The 17,325-nt window shown below is 39.7% G+C and overlaps 1 protein-coding gene and 1 long non-coding RNA gene across 2 annotated transcripts; one reads left to right on the top strand and one right to left on the bottom strand.

Moving 5' to 3' along the window:
• Positions 1–515: 515 nt before the first annotated feature.
• SDAD1 (SDA1 domain containing 1) lies at positions 516–15,421 on the bottom strand. The gene is made up of 22 exons (XM_085222666.1): positions 15,244–15,421; positions 15,044–15,148; positions 14,564–14,662; positions 14,312–14,422; positions 13,898–13,969; positions 13,714–13,814; positions 12,904–12,961; positions 12,200–12,274; positions 11,290–11,391; positions 10,811–10,880; positions 9,426–9,529; positions 8,219–8,276; positions 7,587–7,645; positions 7,111–7,187; positions 6,297–6,394; positions 5,832–5,908; positions 5,320–5,449; positions 4,201–4,298; positions 3,561–3,751; positions 2,971–3,055; positions 2,482–2,643; positions 516–934 (listed from the first exon to the last, which is right to left on the bottom strand). The coding sequence occupies exons 1-22, from the start codon at positions 15,331–15,333 to the stop codon at positions 884–886; spliced, it is 2,073 nt and encodes a 690-aa protein (XP_085078792.1). The 5' UTR covers positions 15,334–15,421; the 3' UTR covers positions 516–883.
• On the top strand, positions 895–3,566 carry LOC109367210 (uncharacterized). The gene is made up of 3 exons (XR_004159506.2): positions 895–965; positions 1,967–2,001; positions 3,213–3,566. It is a non-coding gene; the product is annotated as an uncharacterized LOC109367210 (long non-coding RNA).
• Positions 15,422–17,325: the final 1,904 nt, after the last annotated feature.

The following is a 17,325-nucleotide window of genomic DNA, read 5'->3' on the forward strand; positions in this document are numbered from 1 at the left end:
CCATGCATGACACTTCTCCCCGCTAAGGGGACTGAGCTTCACAAAGGGTAGTATAAGTAACTCAGTTAGATGGAAACGGGTGGGTGACAGAACAGCCAGTAGCATTCCCAGCCAAAGCTAAGGCTGAAGCAGGAGCTCAACCTTTACGTCAAGGTAAAGATCCCACTGATCAATGTTGTTCTCAAACACACTACAAAAAAAAAAAAAAAACCAACAAAAAACAGGAGCAACTCCCACCACATACTGATAGAGGAAAATAAGATACCTTACCTTGCCTCCAGGTGATACTTCTGTTTAAATGGGAATGTGAAAGCCTCCTTCTTCTACATTAACTTCATTCTTTTTCCCCCAGTACACTATAGTGAAGCAGTTCTTTCCCTTAACTTGGTTTTATTATGAACAAATGGGTGAAAAAACAACCACTTTGGAGATGGCTTACTAAGTCTATGAAATCACACCCGTAAGTCAGGCATACACATTACACATACACGCACTTCAAGGGGTGAGCTGGAATATTCATTTTCCTTCCAATTGCCTCTTCATTTATTTAATCAAGTAAAATATTTTTTATAATAAAATCGTATGTTTTAATTCATACTTACACAAAACAGCCGTAAATAAATTATATTCAATAAAAAGGTAGAGCACTCTAGGGAAGGTGATTAAAAGTCAAAATCCTACGAGAATTAAGGCCTCCTCAGTGTCCTATAGATGCAATATCCAATTTGGCAGCGTTCAATTTCTAATTCTGAACAGAATAGAGAGGTATCAAAATGAATCCACAAGGCAATTGAGTTTTTTTCCTCCCCTACTTCTTTGAGAGAGGAGAAAAGTATTTCTAGAGTTGTTTCTTCAAGGATAACTATTCCTTTCCTTTACTGTTTTATTTCAGCAGCTGCTTCTTCTTCCTCAGAAGTGCATCTCTAAGAGCCAGCTGGAATATGAAACAAGAGAGGAATATTCAGGTATTTCAAACTCTCAGAGCTGTAACTATTAAGTAAGGAGACTATTGCACTGACAATCCTCCTCAATACACCCACCACACATATCGCATTGGTACAGACATACTTGTAGATAAGATCAGAATTTAAAATTACAGATCAATTAAAACTATACATAGAGTATTTGATAAGTAAACCAGATTTTCTAAGAAAAAGATACAGCTAACAGCTTGCAACATCCGTGCTGTAATACACATCTAAAGCAGCTTATATATATATATTATATAATTATAAATATATAAATATATAAATATATATATATATTTTTTTTTTACAGGTGAGGTGGACCTGCAAGATGACTTATGAACCTGAATTAGCTTTAAACCACCTGACTCAGGTGCAATAACACTGTAACTGTAACAGCAGTAAGGAACCAGTGGATCATAGACAAGCAAGTTAGTCATGCTCAGCTCTTTCTTACTGCAGTTTCATGACTATTTACACCCAAGCTCAAAAGCCATTGTTTTATCTCTGAAGGTAAAGCCATTGTTTTATCTCTGAAGGTAGACAACACGAATTTGATGCAAGGACTGGGAAGTAGTATGATACCAGAATGCAAACGAAAATTTTTCCACAGATATCTACAGAAAATAGGAGTATAACAATATTTTTAGCTGTAAAGCTAAGAACTTTGGGTTGTGCTTAGAATTAAGCAGATGTTTCTGTATAACTTTCACTAACCTATTTTCAATAACAATGTGTATTACACCAAGGAGAAATCATTTGTTCAACCTCAAAGAAACACTAATAATTTCTCAGCTAAAACTGGGAGCAATAACTTTCAAATGCTAACACACATACAGTGACAGGAATGCTGTGGTTGCTTAGTTCAACTTTATATCTCAGGAGTGAGTTTGGCTTAAAAGAAAAAAATCTTTCATCAGTGCATCAGTATGTCATTTAATGTCCTATATAATTAGGAAAAGGACAGAGTAACAAACTTGTTCCACTGATTAATTCAACAGAAAGGGACCAGAAGAAACGTCAGTCCAGCTGAAAGGTAAGTGGAATTAACAGACATTTTTGGAAAGATTATTATGAAGCTGCTTTTTAAGGGTGGGAAGAAAGAGTGCCACGAATAACAAAATCTCTGTGAAGTGATACATTAGATATGTTTTAGTTGGTAAGAAGATTTAACTCTAGACTAAAAGAACATTCCATTTTATTGGAATAAGGAGAGCACTAAGGAGGGCAGTAGAACACAGTATATTAAAACTACATTACTCCAACCCTCTTTTAACTGGTACTTAAAAATCACAGTCAACTGGTACTGTAGTCTAGTAGTATGAAAGAACACTTCCTTTCACTGTTTAGCTGTTGCACTGAAACTCAAAACATTAGATCTGGAACAAGTACTGAAACCATTCAAGATGGCTCTTTAGAAACGGCAAGCCAAGTTTAAGAATTAAAAAAACCACCCTACAATGGAGATTGTTTTAAGCACACGGAATCTGCTTTTGATGTATATATTTAATATTACCTGTTTTTCCCTGAAAGAACGCTTATTTTTGGTCCGGACATTATTGCTATATCTCATCATCATAAAGTTCTTCTGCTTTTTCTTTTCTTTATTAGTTGAGCTGGCAAAGGGATTCAATCTTTTTTTCTTTTTCACAAATTCTTTTCTGTCAGTCTTTCCAGCCTAGAATAGGTAACACAATACAACAGTAGTCATTTGTTTTTCACTACAGTTAACATAAGCTGCTAGATTCTAGGGTAGCAATTATAAATCTGAATTCAATATTCCTCCATGCTTGCTGTATTAAGTAACAGTGAAAATTGGAGGTGCCTGTATTTGAACAGCAAGAGATTGTTTCTCTTTACAGCCAAGGTGCAACATTAAAAAAAAATTAATCAGAACACAGATGGCAGCTGGGCACCTGCACTCCACTTCCTCATTTCAGAACAGATAAAACCCACAGCCCTTTAAGAAGTCTAGAAGAGGATATGAAATGGCCAAGTTCCTCACCAATGCAGTTGCCAGTCTCGTCTCCTTGTCCGACTTTGGCTTCTTATGGAGATGTTCAATATCTCTGAGCGAAAGCAACTCTCCTCTACATACACAAAAAAACAGCAAATCCAATTATCATACACAAAGCATCTTCTGACCAGAAAAACAAGATGCTCTCCTGACTTTTGTCTCTCACTCCCCTCTTATGCCATTGTCCTGCTATACTCACTCACAAAAGCACTTCTTGTTCTTTCTCTCAGGCTAACCCTCATTTCTGGGACCACCCCTATAAAACACTTTCACTACTGTTTTTCAAGACCAGCTTGAACCACAACATTTAAGAATCTGAAGATACAAAGCTGCAACTACTGCTAGAAAAATAACATGCCCATTGGTCTGAAGAAGAAAACTAGTCCTACAGCTTCAATCAGTGCCTCTTGCTTTTTCTCACATAAATAAACCCCCAGGCCAGGATCCATTTGAGGCTGTGTGTCTGTTTGTCACCTGTCACCAGCCATGAATGACCAAGTTCTACATCTGCTGGCATCAGAAGTTACCTCACTAGACTCCGGGTGAAAGAAAGCACTCATTAGCATTTTATATCCTACCTGCTCTCCTCTTCATCATCTATTTCGATATTTTTCCTCTTTACAGCTTTGCCTGGTGCAGCATTGATTTCTCTGGAGAGCTGGGCAAGACGTATTCTGTGGAAGTCTTCCTGAGTTAGCAGCCTACTTGTACTGACTGCTGCAGCTTTAGCTTTTCGTTCCTCTATGGGCATGCTTTTGATCTTCTCTGCCTTTTGAAATAAGAACAAAAGTATCATCATCCTGACCTTTGCAAGCAAATTCTGTGCTATAATTAATGACCCTCCCAAATATCTACATAGGAATAACACTGCTTGGAAATGATTTAAACAGTTGCCAGGACTCTTAAAAGTTTTATATCCTACATGTGGTATTAGAAGAAAGGAGTACCTCAATTTCTTAATATTTCAAAGCAGATAAAAGCACTCACCGTGCAAACGTTATAGCTTGGCAATGGAACAGAATTCCCCAACCTTCTCCTTTCATTCTGACAATACACACTTCAGCACAAGTGCACAAGTATATTTCACCTCAATGATTCTGGTCAAATTAATCTGCGTAGTTAGTTTAAAGCAGTCACGTGAAAGTACAGAGCAAGAGAATCTGGACTGCTATTAATAAGTCCCATTTCTATTTAGGGTAGAAAGCACTTGGAACTCACCACTTCTTGCTGTTCCTCATCTGAAGAGTGGTGCACATCAATCCACTCTCCATCCTCACCGTCATCCTCCTCACTCATACTAGCGCTTTCCCATCCATCTGCTCAAGGAAAGAAATACACAGAGCTGCTAGCACAAACCTGGTTCAACTGTTTGAGTTTCAGACAATTTAAAAGCAGATCCCAAGCTCTCACCATCTTTCTCTCTCTGCTAACTATATGCCCAGAGACACGCTCACCAAACAGGTGAAACTGCAGGATCTTGACATCCCAGCATCAGAACCACACATTACAGAGACCGAAGATACTTCACACATCTAGTCAATTTAAAGTAAATTCACAGCCGAACAGACCAGTAGCTCCAACGTTTTCCTACTGACAAGTTCAGCAACCAAATTACGTCTGGCTTGCAATGTCAAAGCCTCACACTGCACAATTCTGGCAGTGACTGACTTGAAGCTGAGATGTCTTTCTATAGCTCTGATCTCTTAATGCACCTATAGCTATGGACACTTTTTTTTTTTTATAGTGATAACCACATATGGCAGTGTAAGATCTTTGAACACACTTCTAGAACAAACTTTGTAAAGCTCCTGTCCTATCTTGTAATTATTGTGAGCTGCAGTCTCCTTGACATGTTTTGTTGTTATGGACATAAAACAAACATGCAACAACAGGGACCTCATTTACTCAGAACAAACCGCAGAAGATACCTAAGGAATTTGCATGCAAGAAGTTCGCATTGCAGCAAACTGTACATGTAACCTATGCTTTGTAAAGAGTAACTCTCGTTTTATGTTAAAGGCTCTCAAAACAACAAACTGCATTTTGGAGAGACTGAAGAAATGCACTAGTTTGCAAATGTTAATTGTATCCCACTGTTCCCTCTTCCATCTCTCAGTATTCATTGTATGAAGAAACACAGTGACCATCAGATCTTTCTGGATAAACTGCATTTAACTCAAGGACAAGTATCAGTGCTTCTTAATACACAAACACATATGCGAGCCATGCAGCAAATGAGAGCAGCAAATCAAACGCACAAACACCAAATTTTAAGAACAAATAAAACCTTAGTGGTGGTGATGCACAAAATTGAAGTAATAAAGAAGAAAGGCCTACCTTCTTGGTTTTCTCCTTTTTCCTCTTGATTCTCAACCTCCAGTACTTCTGCCCCTGGAATGTAGTCCTTGGCATCCAGTTCTCCATATTCATGAATCCTGGCTTCCACCGAGGCCTCAGTAGGTTTACCCTATAAATAAACAAAATACATGCTAAGCAGGCTGCTATTTTAATTTTATCACAAACCCTTTAAAAATAGCTAGATGGGGGTTATAGAAAGATTCTGCATGATGAAGCAATTAAAAGTATCTTCAACTACTGTAGAGTTCAGTAACTCTACTGTACTCAAATTCCAGGGAGACAGGTTTGTCAATGAGTTTGATAAATTTGTACTAAGGCAGCCTTGAAACAAGAGAAAGCCATGTCAAAATGCAGCAAGGGAACAGGCATGGAGAGAAAAATACACAGGCCCATCATGTTCTCAAGAGGCTATGAAACTAATTATCATCATCATTTTTGAGCACATGAGCTTACGTGTGCAGTGAATGAACTGCACAGAAAACAACCCTTACCCGGTATTTCTTCTGCAGCATCTCTGGATTCAGTGAGCGGAAAAGGTGTATCAGAGTTCTTGCAGACATCATCACATCTATCCAGAAAAAAAGGATCAGGATTAAGTATAAAACAGCAGACTCCAAAGCAAACTGAAAGCTCACTCCCATAATCATTATTTACAGCCTGCTCATGCGATTTCTTGAGTTACAGCTTCACACTGATTTCTCGTAGAGCCAGATGTTCACTAGCTAGTAGCTGATCTTATCTACTTTTGTCAATTACTCCCTATGCCTTAACTACCTGTGACTATTTTTGTCTATGTATATGCACAGAAATACAACAGTCATATTGAAAATGAAACATTTCAGTCCATATTAAAGAAATAACACAGCGTTGTTATGAAAGCTGTAACAACTGAGGGCCACCTGATACAGCAAAAAAGATATAAGGATATAGAAGTATTATCCATGTAATACACTCACTTTTATTTTTATGAGTCTTGTAGTGAGTAAGGTCGTGGAGCAGATCTTCAGTCATGGCTAATGGACATCTTGCAGTGATTTCTTTTATTGCATTGATTCTAAAAATTCAAAATTAAATATTTTCCTCAATAACACAGTTAGGAGAAACTTTCACTGGCCCAGTAACTGACTGAATAATCTCATACTTGACGTATTTTATACAACATGAACTATAACAAAGAGGAACATCACAGGATGCACTCTGCCATAGTTCTCAAAAACCTTTCATCTGCACCCTGCATCTGCTATTTTCTCTGATCTTAGACCTCAGGATTCTGCAAGTGAAGTCTGGGTCCAAGCACGTTCACAAAAAGCTGTCGAATCGAACCACCAGGGATAGGTGACGTGAAAATGAAGAAGTGGTTTTGCCGTCAACCATGGACAGACAAAGGACAGCAATAAAGAGAGCCTGTGTTCTAATACAAGTTTCTTTTTAAATTACCTTCATGCACAGTCAGTACATTAAACTCACTGCTGGACTAAAACCACAGAGATGAAAAAATAGTTCAAGAAATATTCTAAACGTGCCTGTATGCAGTAATCTTGACACACAGTTAAGCTCTCTCCTATATTTACTCATATTCTACTCTGTCTGTAGCAGGCCTTTTGCAAAAGTTTATGATTGAATAAAGACAAATTCGGACTGTATCTAAGTATCAAGTTGGTTTTTAAAAGCAGAGATGAATGACAGCAATAGGCTGCAAATGGTGTATATTTTTTTTTTTCTTCCGCACACAGATAGAGTTCTACAGTTTTAATGAGGTTCTGTACCCACCCTACAGTCATGACCTCTCCGGAATTCTTGTCAGTGACAAAGTTGTTGGCAATGGTCATCAAAACTGATTGGATAATCTGAAAATTTAAAAAAAAAGTGAATACATTTACTACTCATTTAATGTAACTGTGAAAATCATTATATCTTATTAACAGACAGAGCCCTTTTCACAGAAAGGCAGAGTTCAAGACTCACCACTATAGCTTGCAACTAACTTTTGGATAAATTCTCCTGCAGAAATGAAGAATTCAAGCATGGGGATTATTTCTTTTTGTGTAAAGCAATGCCTTAGAACTTACAGAAATACCCAAGGGAGCAAAATAAATAAATAAATAAATCCCCTTAGGCTTTTCAAAGAAAAATAATCTGAGGAAATTCCTTGTTCCTCATCCCCAGTGAGAGGACTCAACAATCAGCATTCCCATGCTGGCCCACTGTCCATCCTCAACATCAGCAGAAGTACGTGAAATACTGACCTCAGGTGGTACTAGCTGGTGTGAAGCATGTGCAGCAAACAGAAGAATCTTTGTCACTTCTGAGAGAAAAGAGAAGGGGAAAGATGTCAAAGTATATCAACACAACTCACTCTGGCCAATAACCATACTCACCAACATAGATACCTCCATGAGATCCTTGAGAACTTAAGTCTCAAAGTCATTTCAGGCTGAAATTATTTGGGACATCTTGTAGAAGTATTTCTTATGTCCCACCACGCATTAGGAACACGTACTGCTCTCCACCCCAGCAGCAGTACAGACCTTAAGAGTTACACTAAAGTACGTATTCCCATTGCAGACCAAAATATTAGGAAAACAAAGTAGCAAAAAGCACTCACAGCTTTGCTCAGCTAGTGAGGATCTGAAAGGAACTAGGAACTCTGCAAATTCACTTCATCCTATTGCTGAAGATTCTCAAATACTCGAGTCAGGAAAATCAAGTCCATTCCTTGTTTTGGACAATCACAGCCTTCTGTCTCTTTCATCCAACACTCTCTGGACTACCCTTACTTCCTACTACCTACTAAGTTACTGCTGCCTACTCACAGCACCACTTTTAGAAACCAACCATATATGATGGGCAAGATTGCTATCTACTAGTAGCTCCTTACCTCTCTGATGGGGCTGCAGGAATCTCTGAATGAAGGGGTAGAAATTAAAAAGAAAAAGCTGCAAGGACAATAAAATTTGTAACAGGTTAGCTGCTTTTAACTTAAAATCATTTTCATAACATGGTATGCTGTAAAAATCAATGATTCTACATAGCCTGCTCTTCAAATGCCTCAGATTTTAACCGCATGACACATTCTCCAGTCTCAAGTGTGAAACATGTGGAAGGTGAGGAAAGGACTCCAATTAGGGTATTCTGCTCTATGTTCCCCTAGCTTCAGGAACACAATCTTTTCTCCCAAAGCAGGCTGTCCCTAAATGCAAGTTAATTTAGCATCTGAGTCCATTCATTAAGTTTTCCAGCAAGGCTGAGTATTTGATACTGGAGCAGACTAACACTTGGACACACTCCTCCCAAGTGACAAGTATCTCATACACCTTCCGCACCCAGACTTCTAAGTTCTTCTGCTTCAGCTTTATGCAATGAAGAAATAATCTCAGGCTTGACACTACTGCAATGCTTGGGTCTACGTGATATGCAAGACTTCAAGTTCCAGATATTCTGATCATTGGGAAGGTTGATTTGTGCAGACTAAAGTATGATAAAGCTGATAAAGTATGATTAAGTATCTGCCTAGCTATGATCCCAACACGGGTCACAAAACAACCAGAATACTTTCTCATGCTTGCTATATTCAAGATTGCTCATATGTATTCATACGTACAGCCACAGTGAGCGTTTTCCCCTTCTTGTTAACCTTACAGATACCTGCAAGGAATACTGTGCTTCCCTCACTTCCCAGAGCCCACATAAGGTACAGATTGTTGAGGAAATTTGATCTCACTTTGTCTGTACCTCAGAGAGTGCTGTTCAAGAGCAACTGATGGACTCAATTTAAAAAAAATCTCTATACTGAAGAACCTCCCAGGAACACACACAAGTCTTTAAATAGGCATCTTCCCATTATTCATGACAGCTCAAGCTATTACAGACCACCAACCTTCTCAAGCAGAGCTCAGTACCATACAAGTCTACATCACTGTGTCATACCATAAAGATCTTTGGCAACTGCATGACCACACTCATCTTCATTTTCCAACACACACCAAAATTAAAACCCATTCCCCATTACCACAAGGCCACAGCACATCATCACCCAACTCAGGTTAGCTTCTGTCAGGCCATTACAAAATGAAGAGACTGTGTACCTCGTGTATTCCAACTAGCCTAGATATTAGGTCCATGAGCATCATCTTCACTTCAAATCGTTCCTTACAGTTCTCCAGCTGCTTCAGTAGTTTCTCTGCAAAATCTAGAAGCAATAATAGATTTGTAGTACACTGCAAACAACTCAGATGGATTAAGAGGGGCAGTCAAGGTTTTGTTGTTTGGTTTCAAGTTCTAACGTCCTTGCACAGAAGAAACTACGGGTGCTAAGAGCACTGCTCCCAATCCATTATTTTTCCTCTTGCATGCCTAGAGGACCTGAAGTTGTATACAGTTCCAAAGAAAAGAAAACTAGAAGTTCTCCAACATCATAAAAACAGTCAATATTTAAAGCTAGAGGTTTTTTTGTTTTTTTTTTAAAGATACATTTGGATCCATCTAAAAAACAAAATCCCCAGAGGTTCACTAGATCAGACTGTGAATGAGTTAAGTGATATGGCAAAAGAAGGTGATAAGAGTGTGATCTCCATCCAGAGAGATGCTGCTCCCTCAGCTGCTAACCCTTAAATGAGGGGGAGAAGAGGCAGATCCAGACTCCCCAACTTCAGATCATTCAGGTGCACTGCTTGCACCTGAGCTCCCTGGGTTGGCCACATCTTTTCACCTGGTGCTTAACAATTGGGTCAGGCTGTGACCTGGCAATTTTACTGCACAAGTGATATTAGACAAATGCCAAAGTAGTATTAAGATACATTTCTAGAAGGGGATAAGCCAAAAATGTTATAGGGATGAACTATTCCACTTTCACACAATATAAGAAAGAGGCTAAAAGCCACATTTTGTTCTGTAGCAACCTGATGCAGATGACATATTATTGTTCCTTCCTTATCTGCCCTTCTAGAAGCGTTCCACTCTTGTGATATGTATAGTCAATGGACACAGATGGTGCATGTATATCCAGGAGCTTAGTTAATATAATTGTTATATTGGAGTAAGGAAAGAAAGTCACTCACCCTATCCTGAGCTTGCAAGATGGGTGCTCCAGTGGAGCAGATCTCCAGAGAGATCCTTCCCCACCGGCAGTCAGCTCTTAAATGGGTCAAGGAGAGGTGGAGCCAGGCTCCACCCCTTCCTGCAGCACAGGTGAATTGCCTTCACCTGTGCTCCGGTGGCTGACTCATTGCTCGCCTCAGGTGATTAATCAGAGGTTCAGGCCGTGATTCAGCAGCCCCATACATGATATGATTTTCTCACATTTTTAAGTGCTAAGAAACTCTAGGATAAAGGATGCTAGAAGTATTACACTGTCACCAGTGACTCCTTGCAGCTTTGCCCAAACTTCCATGTCTGGGATTAACACAAAGTTAAAAAAAAACAAAAAAACAATAGAATAAGTTAGAAAATACAGAAGGTGATACGTGCTTACCCTGGGGATCATGAATCAAGTGAATAGCAGAAAAGTTGAATACCTCTGGCTTGCTTTTCTTCTTGTGTTTCTGCATGGCAAAAAGTGTAAATGAGACATTTTTTCTTTCTGTGTAAAAGCTGCAGGTGCTTCAGTACAAGGTTGCTATTCCTCATTATTCCCTTCTAAAAGAAGTGTCTTGATTTTTAATAAACTACCATTCTTTTCGATTGCATAGGATTTTCAGCTACCTGAACTAAAAGGCAACAGGGGCTCCATTAAAAAAATTACTTCTCAAGACACAGTGTCTTAGACAAGTGCATTTCAAAAGATCTGTCTTCAGACAATCATGGCAAGTGCCTGACCAATGGAGGCTAGAACACTTAAGGAGCTTCGCTTGAAACAGATGACAAATGATAACTGATATGACAGTGAAAACAACATTTCCACACATCAAAGATTAAGCTAAATACCAGCAAGTCAGACACCACTCTCCTCACCTTGAGAACCTTCATTGCTTTTTCCAGTTTCTTCTTGCGCTTGCTGGTTTTCTTGCTAGTTGCATACCGTACCATCAGATCTCTGGCTGTGGGGCCATCATCCTTCACAAGGAAAACAAGACTCAAGTAAAATCAGACTTCAAACAGGAAGCAGAAAAAGTATCAATATTTTTGGGATCATGTACTACCTTTGAAAATTGTCTCCCCCACCTAAGTTTCATCATACAGAGACAGTAGCCTTTAAAATCACGATTCCACAGAACCAACTACTAATACAAGAGAGATCATGAACACTTCACAGCACATCAACACTGTAATTCTTACAGCTAGGAAATCACAGACTATTATACAGTCTTATACAAATAGTTACATCCTGGTATTTGGAGGTTCTAAACTGAAATTGTATCAAGTTACCAGCCTTTCAGGATAACTGAATTATGATCATTTGTACATAAATGGGAAATTGAATTGAAGAGGGAGAAGTTAAGACAAACAGCTATCTAAAAAAAAAAAAAAAAAAGCCTGCTTCCTAAGCATCAGGTGAAAGTCTCTTCTCACAACTCAAAAATTACATCTACACATTCATTAGCTTAAAAAATACAAACAAACAAAGAAAAAAAACAACTACCACCAACTGGCCAGTTCTCTTAGAAATGAATTACTTCCTTAAAAGTGAGTATGAGAACACAAGGAAGCTCCTAGTCAATAGGCAAACAGCAAAAACATCCTACTAACATTTCTGGCCAACTGGCAACAAATTATATATTTTGGTGAGGTGGACAACCAGCTAGAGGAAACAAGACAGAAGTGTCAGAGAAACAGAAGAGGATGCATTGGTGTAGTGAATGCAAGCAGGATCACAGCTCTTACACAGTTTGAAGATCTAAGAAAATTTAATCACAACACCCACCTCAGAATCTGAGTCACTCTCTTGATTCTCATCTTCATCCTTCCCAAGGAAGAACTTCAAACCAGCAACCAGTACCTGAAAAATGAAGCAAGGTGATGTAGAGCATGACAAATAGACAAGAATATTTACTAGAGCCAAACATCCCCATCAGAGGTTATGCTAAGAAATTCCCTATTATTCATAGGCATGGATACAAAAAGAAAGCAAACCAGATCAAAGTGTTCCCTTCAAAGTGGATTTCTGCTGTCAATTCTCAACAACCAGAGGCACACAAAGGATCAAAAGGCAGCTGGGCTTCCATAGTGAGCATATCCAGCCACACACATTTCCTTCCTGTAGTTTGAAATTGCTCTACGCCACTGTTATTGGTAACTCCTGAACAGCTGATACCAGATCAACTGTGCTCAGTACTGTGGAAGAACATCTCAGATCACTGCATGCGTTTTTAAAGCATCCTTCTGCACTTAGAAGTGCAGAACCTACGCAGACAACAGGCAGCCTCTGATCCACTCAAACTCCAGATAGGTTAGCAGTTTTCATCACATTTAACAAATAATGGCGCTGCTGCTGAAGGGGCTATATCCTGCCAGCGTCTTCTGAGCAACTGTGGAACGTATACCCACCCTCCCCATACCAGCATGCATTTGTAATAAAACAAGCTTCTCATTCTCTCATCCACAGTTTCAAATTATTTCCGTTCTCACCTTTGTCACTTTGGAAAAGCAGGCGGTTGTGATGACATTTACAGTTTTGGCATCGTTCCTTGAATAAAACAGAACATTATCTTTTACTTCAAGCCTGGCAATTTTCAAGGTATTCTCAGAAAATTAAGTTACCTGAACTTCTAAAAAACAATCTAAATTTCTATGATGTCTCATATACTTAAAAACCTTCCTATTAAAACTGCAAGCCTTTTCCTTTCAGCAACATTTTTTTTTCATCAGTTTTCTCTGTTATAATAGTCCTCAGCTTACTGCTACACCAATAAGCTGTTATCTACTAAAAAAACAGATGCTATGTTATCGCTTCACCAAAAAAAAACCCAAAAAAAAAAACCCCAGAAACAACAAAAACCACCAAAAAACAAACCAACAGCAAAATAAGATCACTTAAAATATTTATCTAGAATTACCCTATAGACTTCAGAGAAACAGAAAAATATCTTTTTCTCACTGTACATATAGGCCACGTGCTGTTACTAGCAGCTTTATAGGCAGAAGCTCAAATAAGAACACTGAACAAAGCTTCTGTTTCAATTGCAATACACACAATTTACATTATTTTCAACTAAATGTCAAGGATCCAACTTTAGTAACTCTGAGACTTTAAAACACAACAGTATTTCTTCACAACTAAATTACACTTCACCAAATACAGCCCTACTGGAACACGAAGATGATAAATACACTAAGTTCAAGGCTCTCCACATTACATCTTGCACTAAATGCCACAAGTGACATCAGGATGGGTGCCTCACAGTAAATGGGGAAACAATATGAGGCTGCCAAACCTACCAAATATTCCTTCTGTAAAGTTCAATCATCACATCCAGAGAAATCTTGGCAGCAGTTGGATTGCTATCTCTCAACATAGTATACATGAAGTTCTGCAGTGTCTAAGAAAACAATTTGGAAGAATTTATTACAAATCTTTCTTAATAAAAAGTAGTAAATTGCATCAGAAAGATACAATACTTACCTTATTTATTTTATTGTTCTTGTGTTTAGCATTTACATTCTTGATGTCTGTCACAATGTGAGTATACAGAGTCTGTAAAAGATAGAACAAAGAAATAACTTACGCAAGTCGCACAAGGAACACAGCAGATGCATCACAATTTTCCCCCAGCCTCCGAGTACTGAGACCAGACTCACCACTGATAATACTATTTTCCCATTTTAACTGGAGAAGGAAAAATAACAAGAAGTTACTTTGAGTCTTTGTATATGCTTGATTTCCACGTATTCAAAGAAGCATACTTAAGTTATAGTGCAAACAGTGAGATAGGAAAAGAAATAACATGCTTAAAAAATCCCACCAGGGCTGCATAACTCTGTTAAGCTGGTCAAAACCCAATGGAAGGCAAGACCAGTTTTTGTAACCACAGCTTACTTTCCGTAGAAGCTTATCGTGACATCTCAGCAGCTGAAAGAAGAGCTCCAGCAAACTCGTTGCATTGATCAGGTTCTTGTTTCTTAACAACATCAAAGCCTTACAGAAGGTCTGGATGAGAAATAGAGATCAGAATAAAAATTTTACAGTACCTCTCAGCTACCAGCTTTATTAAAAGGCTCAGCAGCAAGCTCAAGGTACACATCTCTCACGGGGCACAGCCTGCCCAGATGCCTTTTGCATGGGCCTTACCATTCGAAGGTCGGCATCCAGCACCGTGTGGTGGTACGAGAGCAGCTCCTTCAGCTGCTGAGGGAAGTTGGCCATTTGTTCTGGGTAGCAGTGGGCAACCTGGGCAAAGACAGGCTAGGGTCAGCTCTCTATTGAAAACCCTCAGATCGCAAACAACTGTAGGAAGGTGACAGATGTTATAAGCAACCCATGAAACCGTTCTTACAACAGCAATTTGGCTACGTATAAAGATACATAACGCCCAGATGTGAAACTTATGGTGTAGTTATGAGATCGTTTTCAAAACTGACTGAGAAGCTCAAAAGAAATACTGCATTCCTGGAAACAGCTGATACTGCATTAGTTTTGGTAAACGCAATTTTACAGGAGGTTGGCCAAGGACTGTGCTAGCAGGGGTCCGTGAAATGCGGCCATACACCAACACGGCACCCAGAGGCCCGATGGCAGTTCAGGTGCTGTCCCTAAGAAGGGCCGGCCTACCTGCGCCAGGAACATCACCAGCTCCGCCAGCTCCTTGTTGGGCTTATCCGGCTGGAAGGTGAAGATCTCCACATGGGACTGATAGTGGTGGTACTGCTGGAGGAACTGGAAACACAGAGCGGTGGTCTTTAATTCAGACGGAAAAACGCCCGCCACCGCACCACCACCGCCGCCGCCGCGGCCGCTGCTCGCTCTCTTACCTCCTCGGTGTAGGACGTGGGGTCGCGCTTGATGAGGTTCTGCAGCTGAGGCAGGTTGCTGGGCAGCTTGTTCCCCTGGCGGCCCGACATAGCGCCGGCTCCCGGTACAGACGACCCGACGCGTGAGCTACCAACTGGACGCCGCCATCTTAGCCCCGCCCCACAGCGGATGCCGCCGAGGGTCAAATTTGTCCGATAGCGGAACGCGCAAGCTGTTACGTATGTGACTTGTAAAGAATCATAGAATCCTTATGGTTCGACAAGACTAAGATCATCCAGTCCAACCGTCAACCCATCGCTGGCTCCTTGCGTTTGAGCGAAGTCTGTTTCAAGAGCAAGAGACCTGTGGTGGCCAGACACAGCAACCCACCTGCAATTAAAACTAAAGCAGTCTTTTTGTTCCTTAGTATTACCACCTGACAGAACACGGTGAACCTCATACAGAAGAGGAGCAGCAGAGCATCCTTCCTCTGCCATAGTCATGTTCAGTCAAAACTGATAAGAAGCAGAGGAAATGGAGGCACGTATTTTAGATTTGAGTAACATCGTCTCTGTAAAATGCTCGATAAGCTCTGGATCAGTTCCACATTGATAGAGTAATCAAGACTTTTTTGAAAATGTTGCTGGAACAACGATGGTCTGTCTGCTGTGCTGCTATCATTATAGATGAAGTATTTTCTGCTGTGGTGTTTTCATGTCTTTTTCAGGTTAGATACAGTGTCTTGAGCAAAAATGCCAATTACTGATTTATTGTTATTATCATTATTACAAATGATTTTGGAAAATGGTTTGTAATAGAGAGCCATCTGTGCTTAAAGGCAGCTTATGAATTGCCTGATTGTCTAGCAGTAGAAATTGGTTTCAGTATAGCAAATAACAGACAGGACAGATGACATAAAAATGGGGATTCTGTTCTGGGAAGCACTGATTAAGTTGGTGATTATTCAATATTCAACTTTCAAGTTAAGGGACTGAAGTTTTCTTCAGAGAGAGAAACAGAAGAATATGGTTTAGGATTAAGGAAAGAAATTAATGCTGAGACACACAAGGAATCTGTGTTCTTTGAGAAGAGAATTTGGTTTTGTGATCTTAAAGTCATATCTCTCAGGAAATGGAGGAACCTGGCTTCCAGATGTGATTCTTCACTGTGGCAAGGTCCAGGAAAGAAGCCTTCTCCAAAGTTCACAGGAACGTTATAAGAGATTAAAAGTCACATATTTAAGTGACTGCAGCATTGACCTGTCCTTTGCATGGCAGTTGCATTTCACTTGCCAAAGACTGTCTTGTAAGCAAGTGGGTTTCCTTTATTACCCTGTCCACTATCAGTGTAGAAACTGCTGGGTCTTTGGCTGCTTGGGTCTGTGCAAACACAGCTCTTTGATCAGCTCTAGCTCACAAACTGAAGATGAGCCATGCAGATGTAGAAACAGCAGTAAATGCTGTCACATCTCTCAAAACCAGAGCAGCATGGAGCTTGTTTTCAGGTCTGGATCTGTCAGTAACATCACTATTTGCAGTAAAGGTGCAGAGGTGTGGAGTATTTTCAGGTATCTTATCTGCCTTACTGAATGCCATCATTTCTGCCACAGCATGGTCTCTGTTGAATATCACTAACTGCTGGAAGAGGTGTGGTTTACAGGAAGCAGCAATAATTCTGCACAACCATATGAACTCTTGGGATTTTCCATGCTGGATCAGTAGTATGAGTTAAGGTTACTTGACACCATAGACGTGCTTTCCCTTGGGTAGCTAGCAGCATGACTTCTGAGAAGCAGCTTTCGGATTGTTAGCACTGATCAAAAAGAGACCTAGTTGTTATTTACTACTTAAATCATATTCCTTTGGCTCAGTGATATTGGCCTGAACTTGAAAGTAACAGATGCTTAAAAAAAATAGCATTTAGTCTAATGATGCTGTTTCCGAGATTGTAATGCAATGCTGGTTTGGAGGTGGGGACCAAAACTGGGAATACGTGAAACATGCTGATAGGACAACATGTTGTCCCTTATGGCTTTAATTTGCACCAAGGGAGGTTCAGGTTGGATATTAGAAACATTTTTTTTTCCCAGAAGGAGCGTTAGT

The sequence above is a fragment of the Meleagris gallopavo genome, chromosome 4 (assembly GCF_905368555.1).
Source record: "Meleagris gallopavo chromosome 4, MGAL_WU_HG_1.1, whole genome shotgun sequence".
Taxonomy (NCBI): Eukaryota; Metazoa; Chordata; class Aves; order Galliformes; family Phasianidae; genus Meleagris; species Meleagris gallopavo.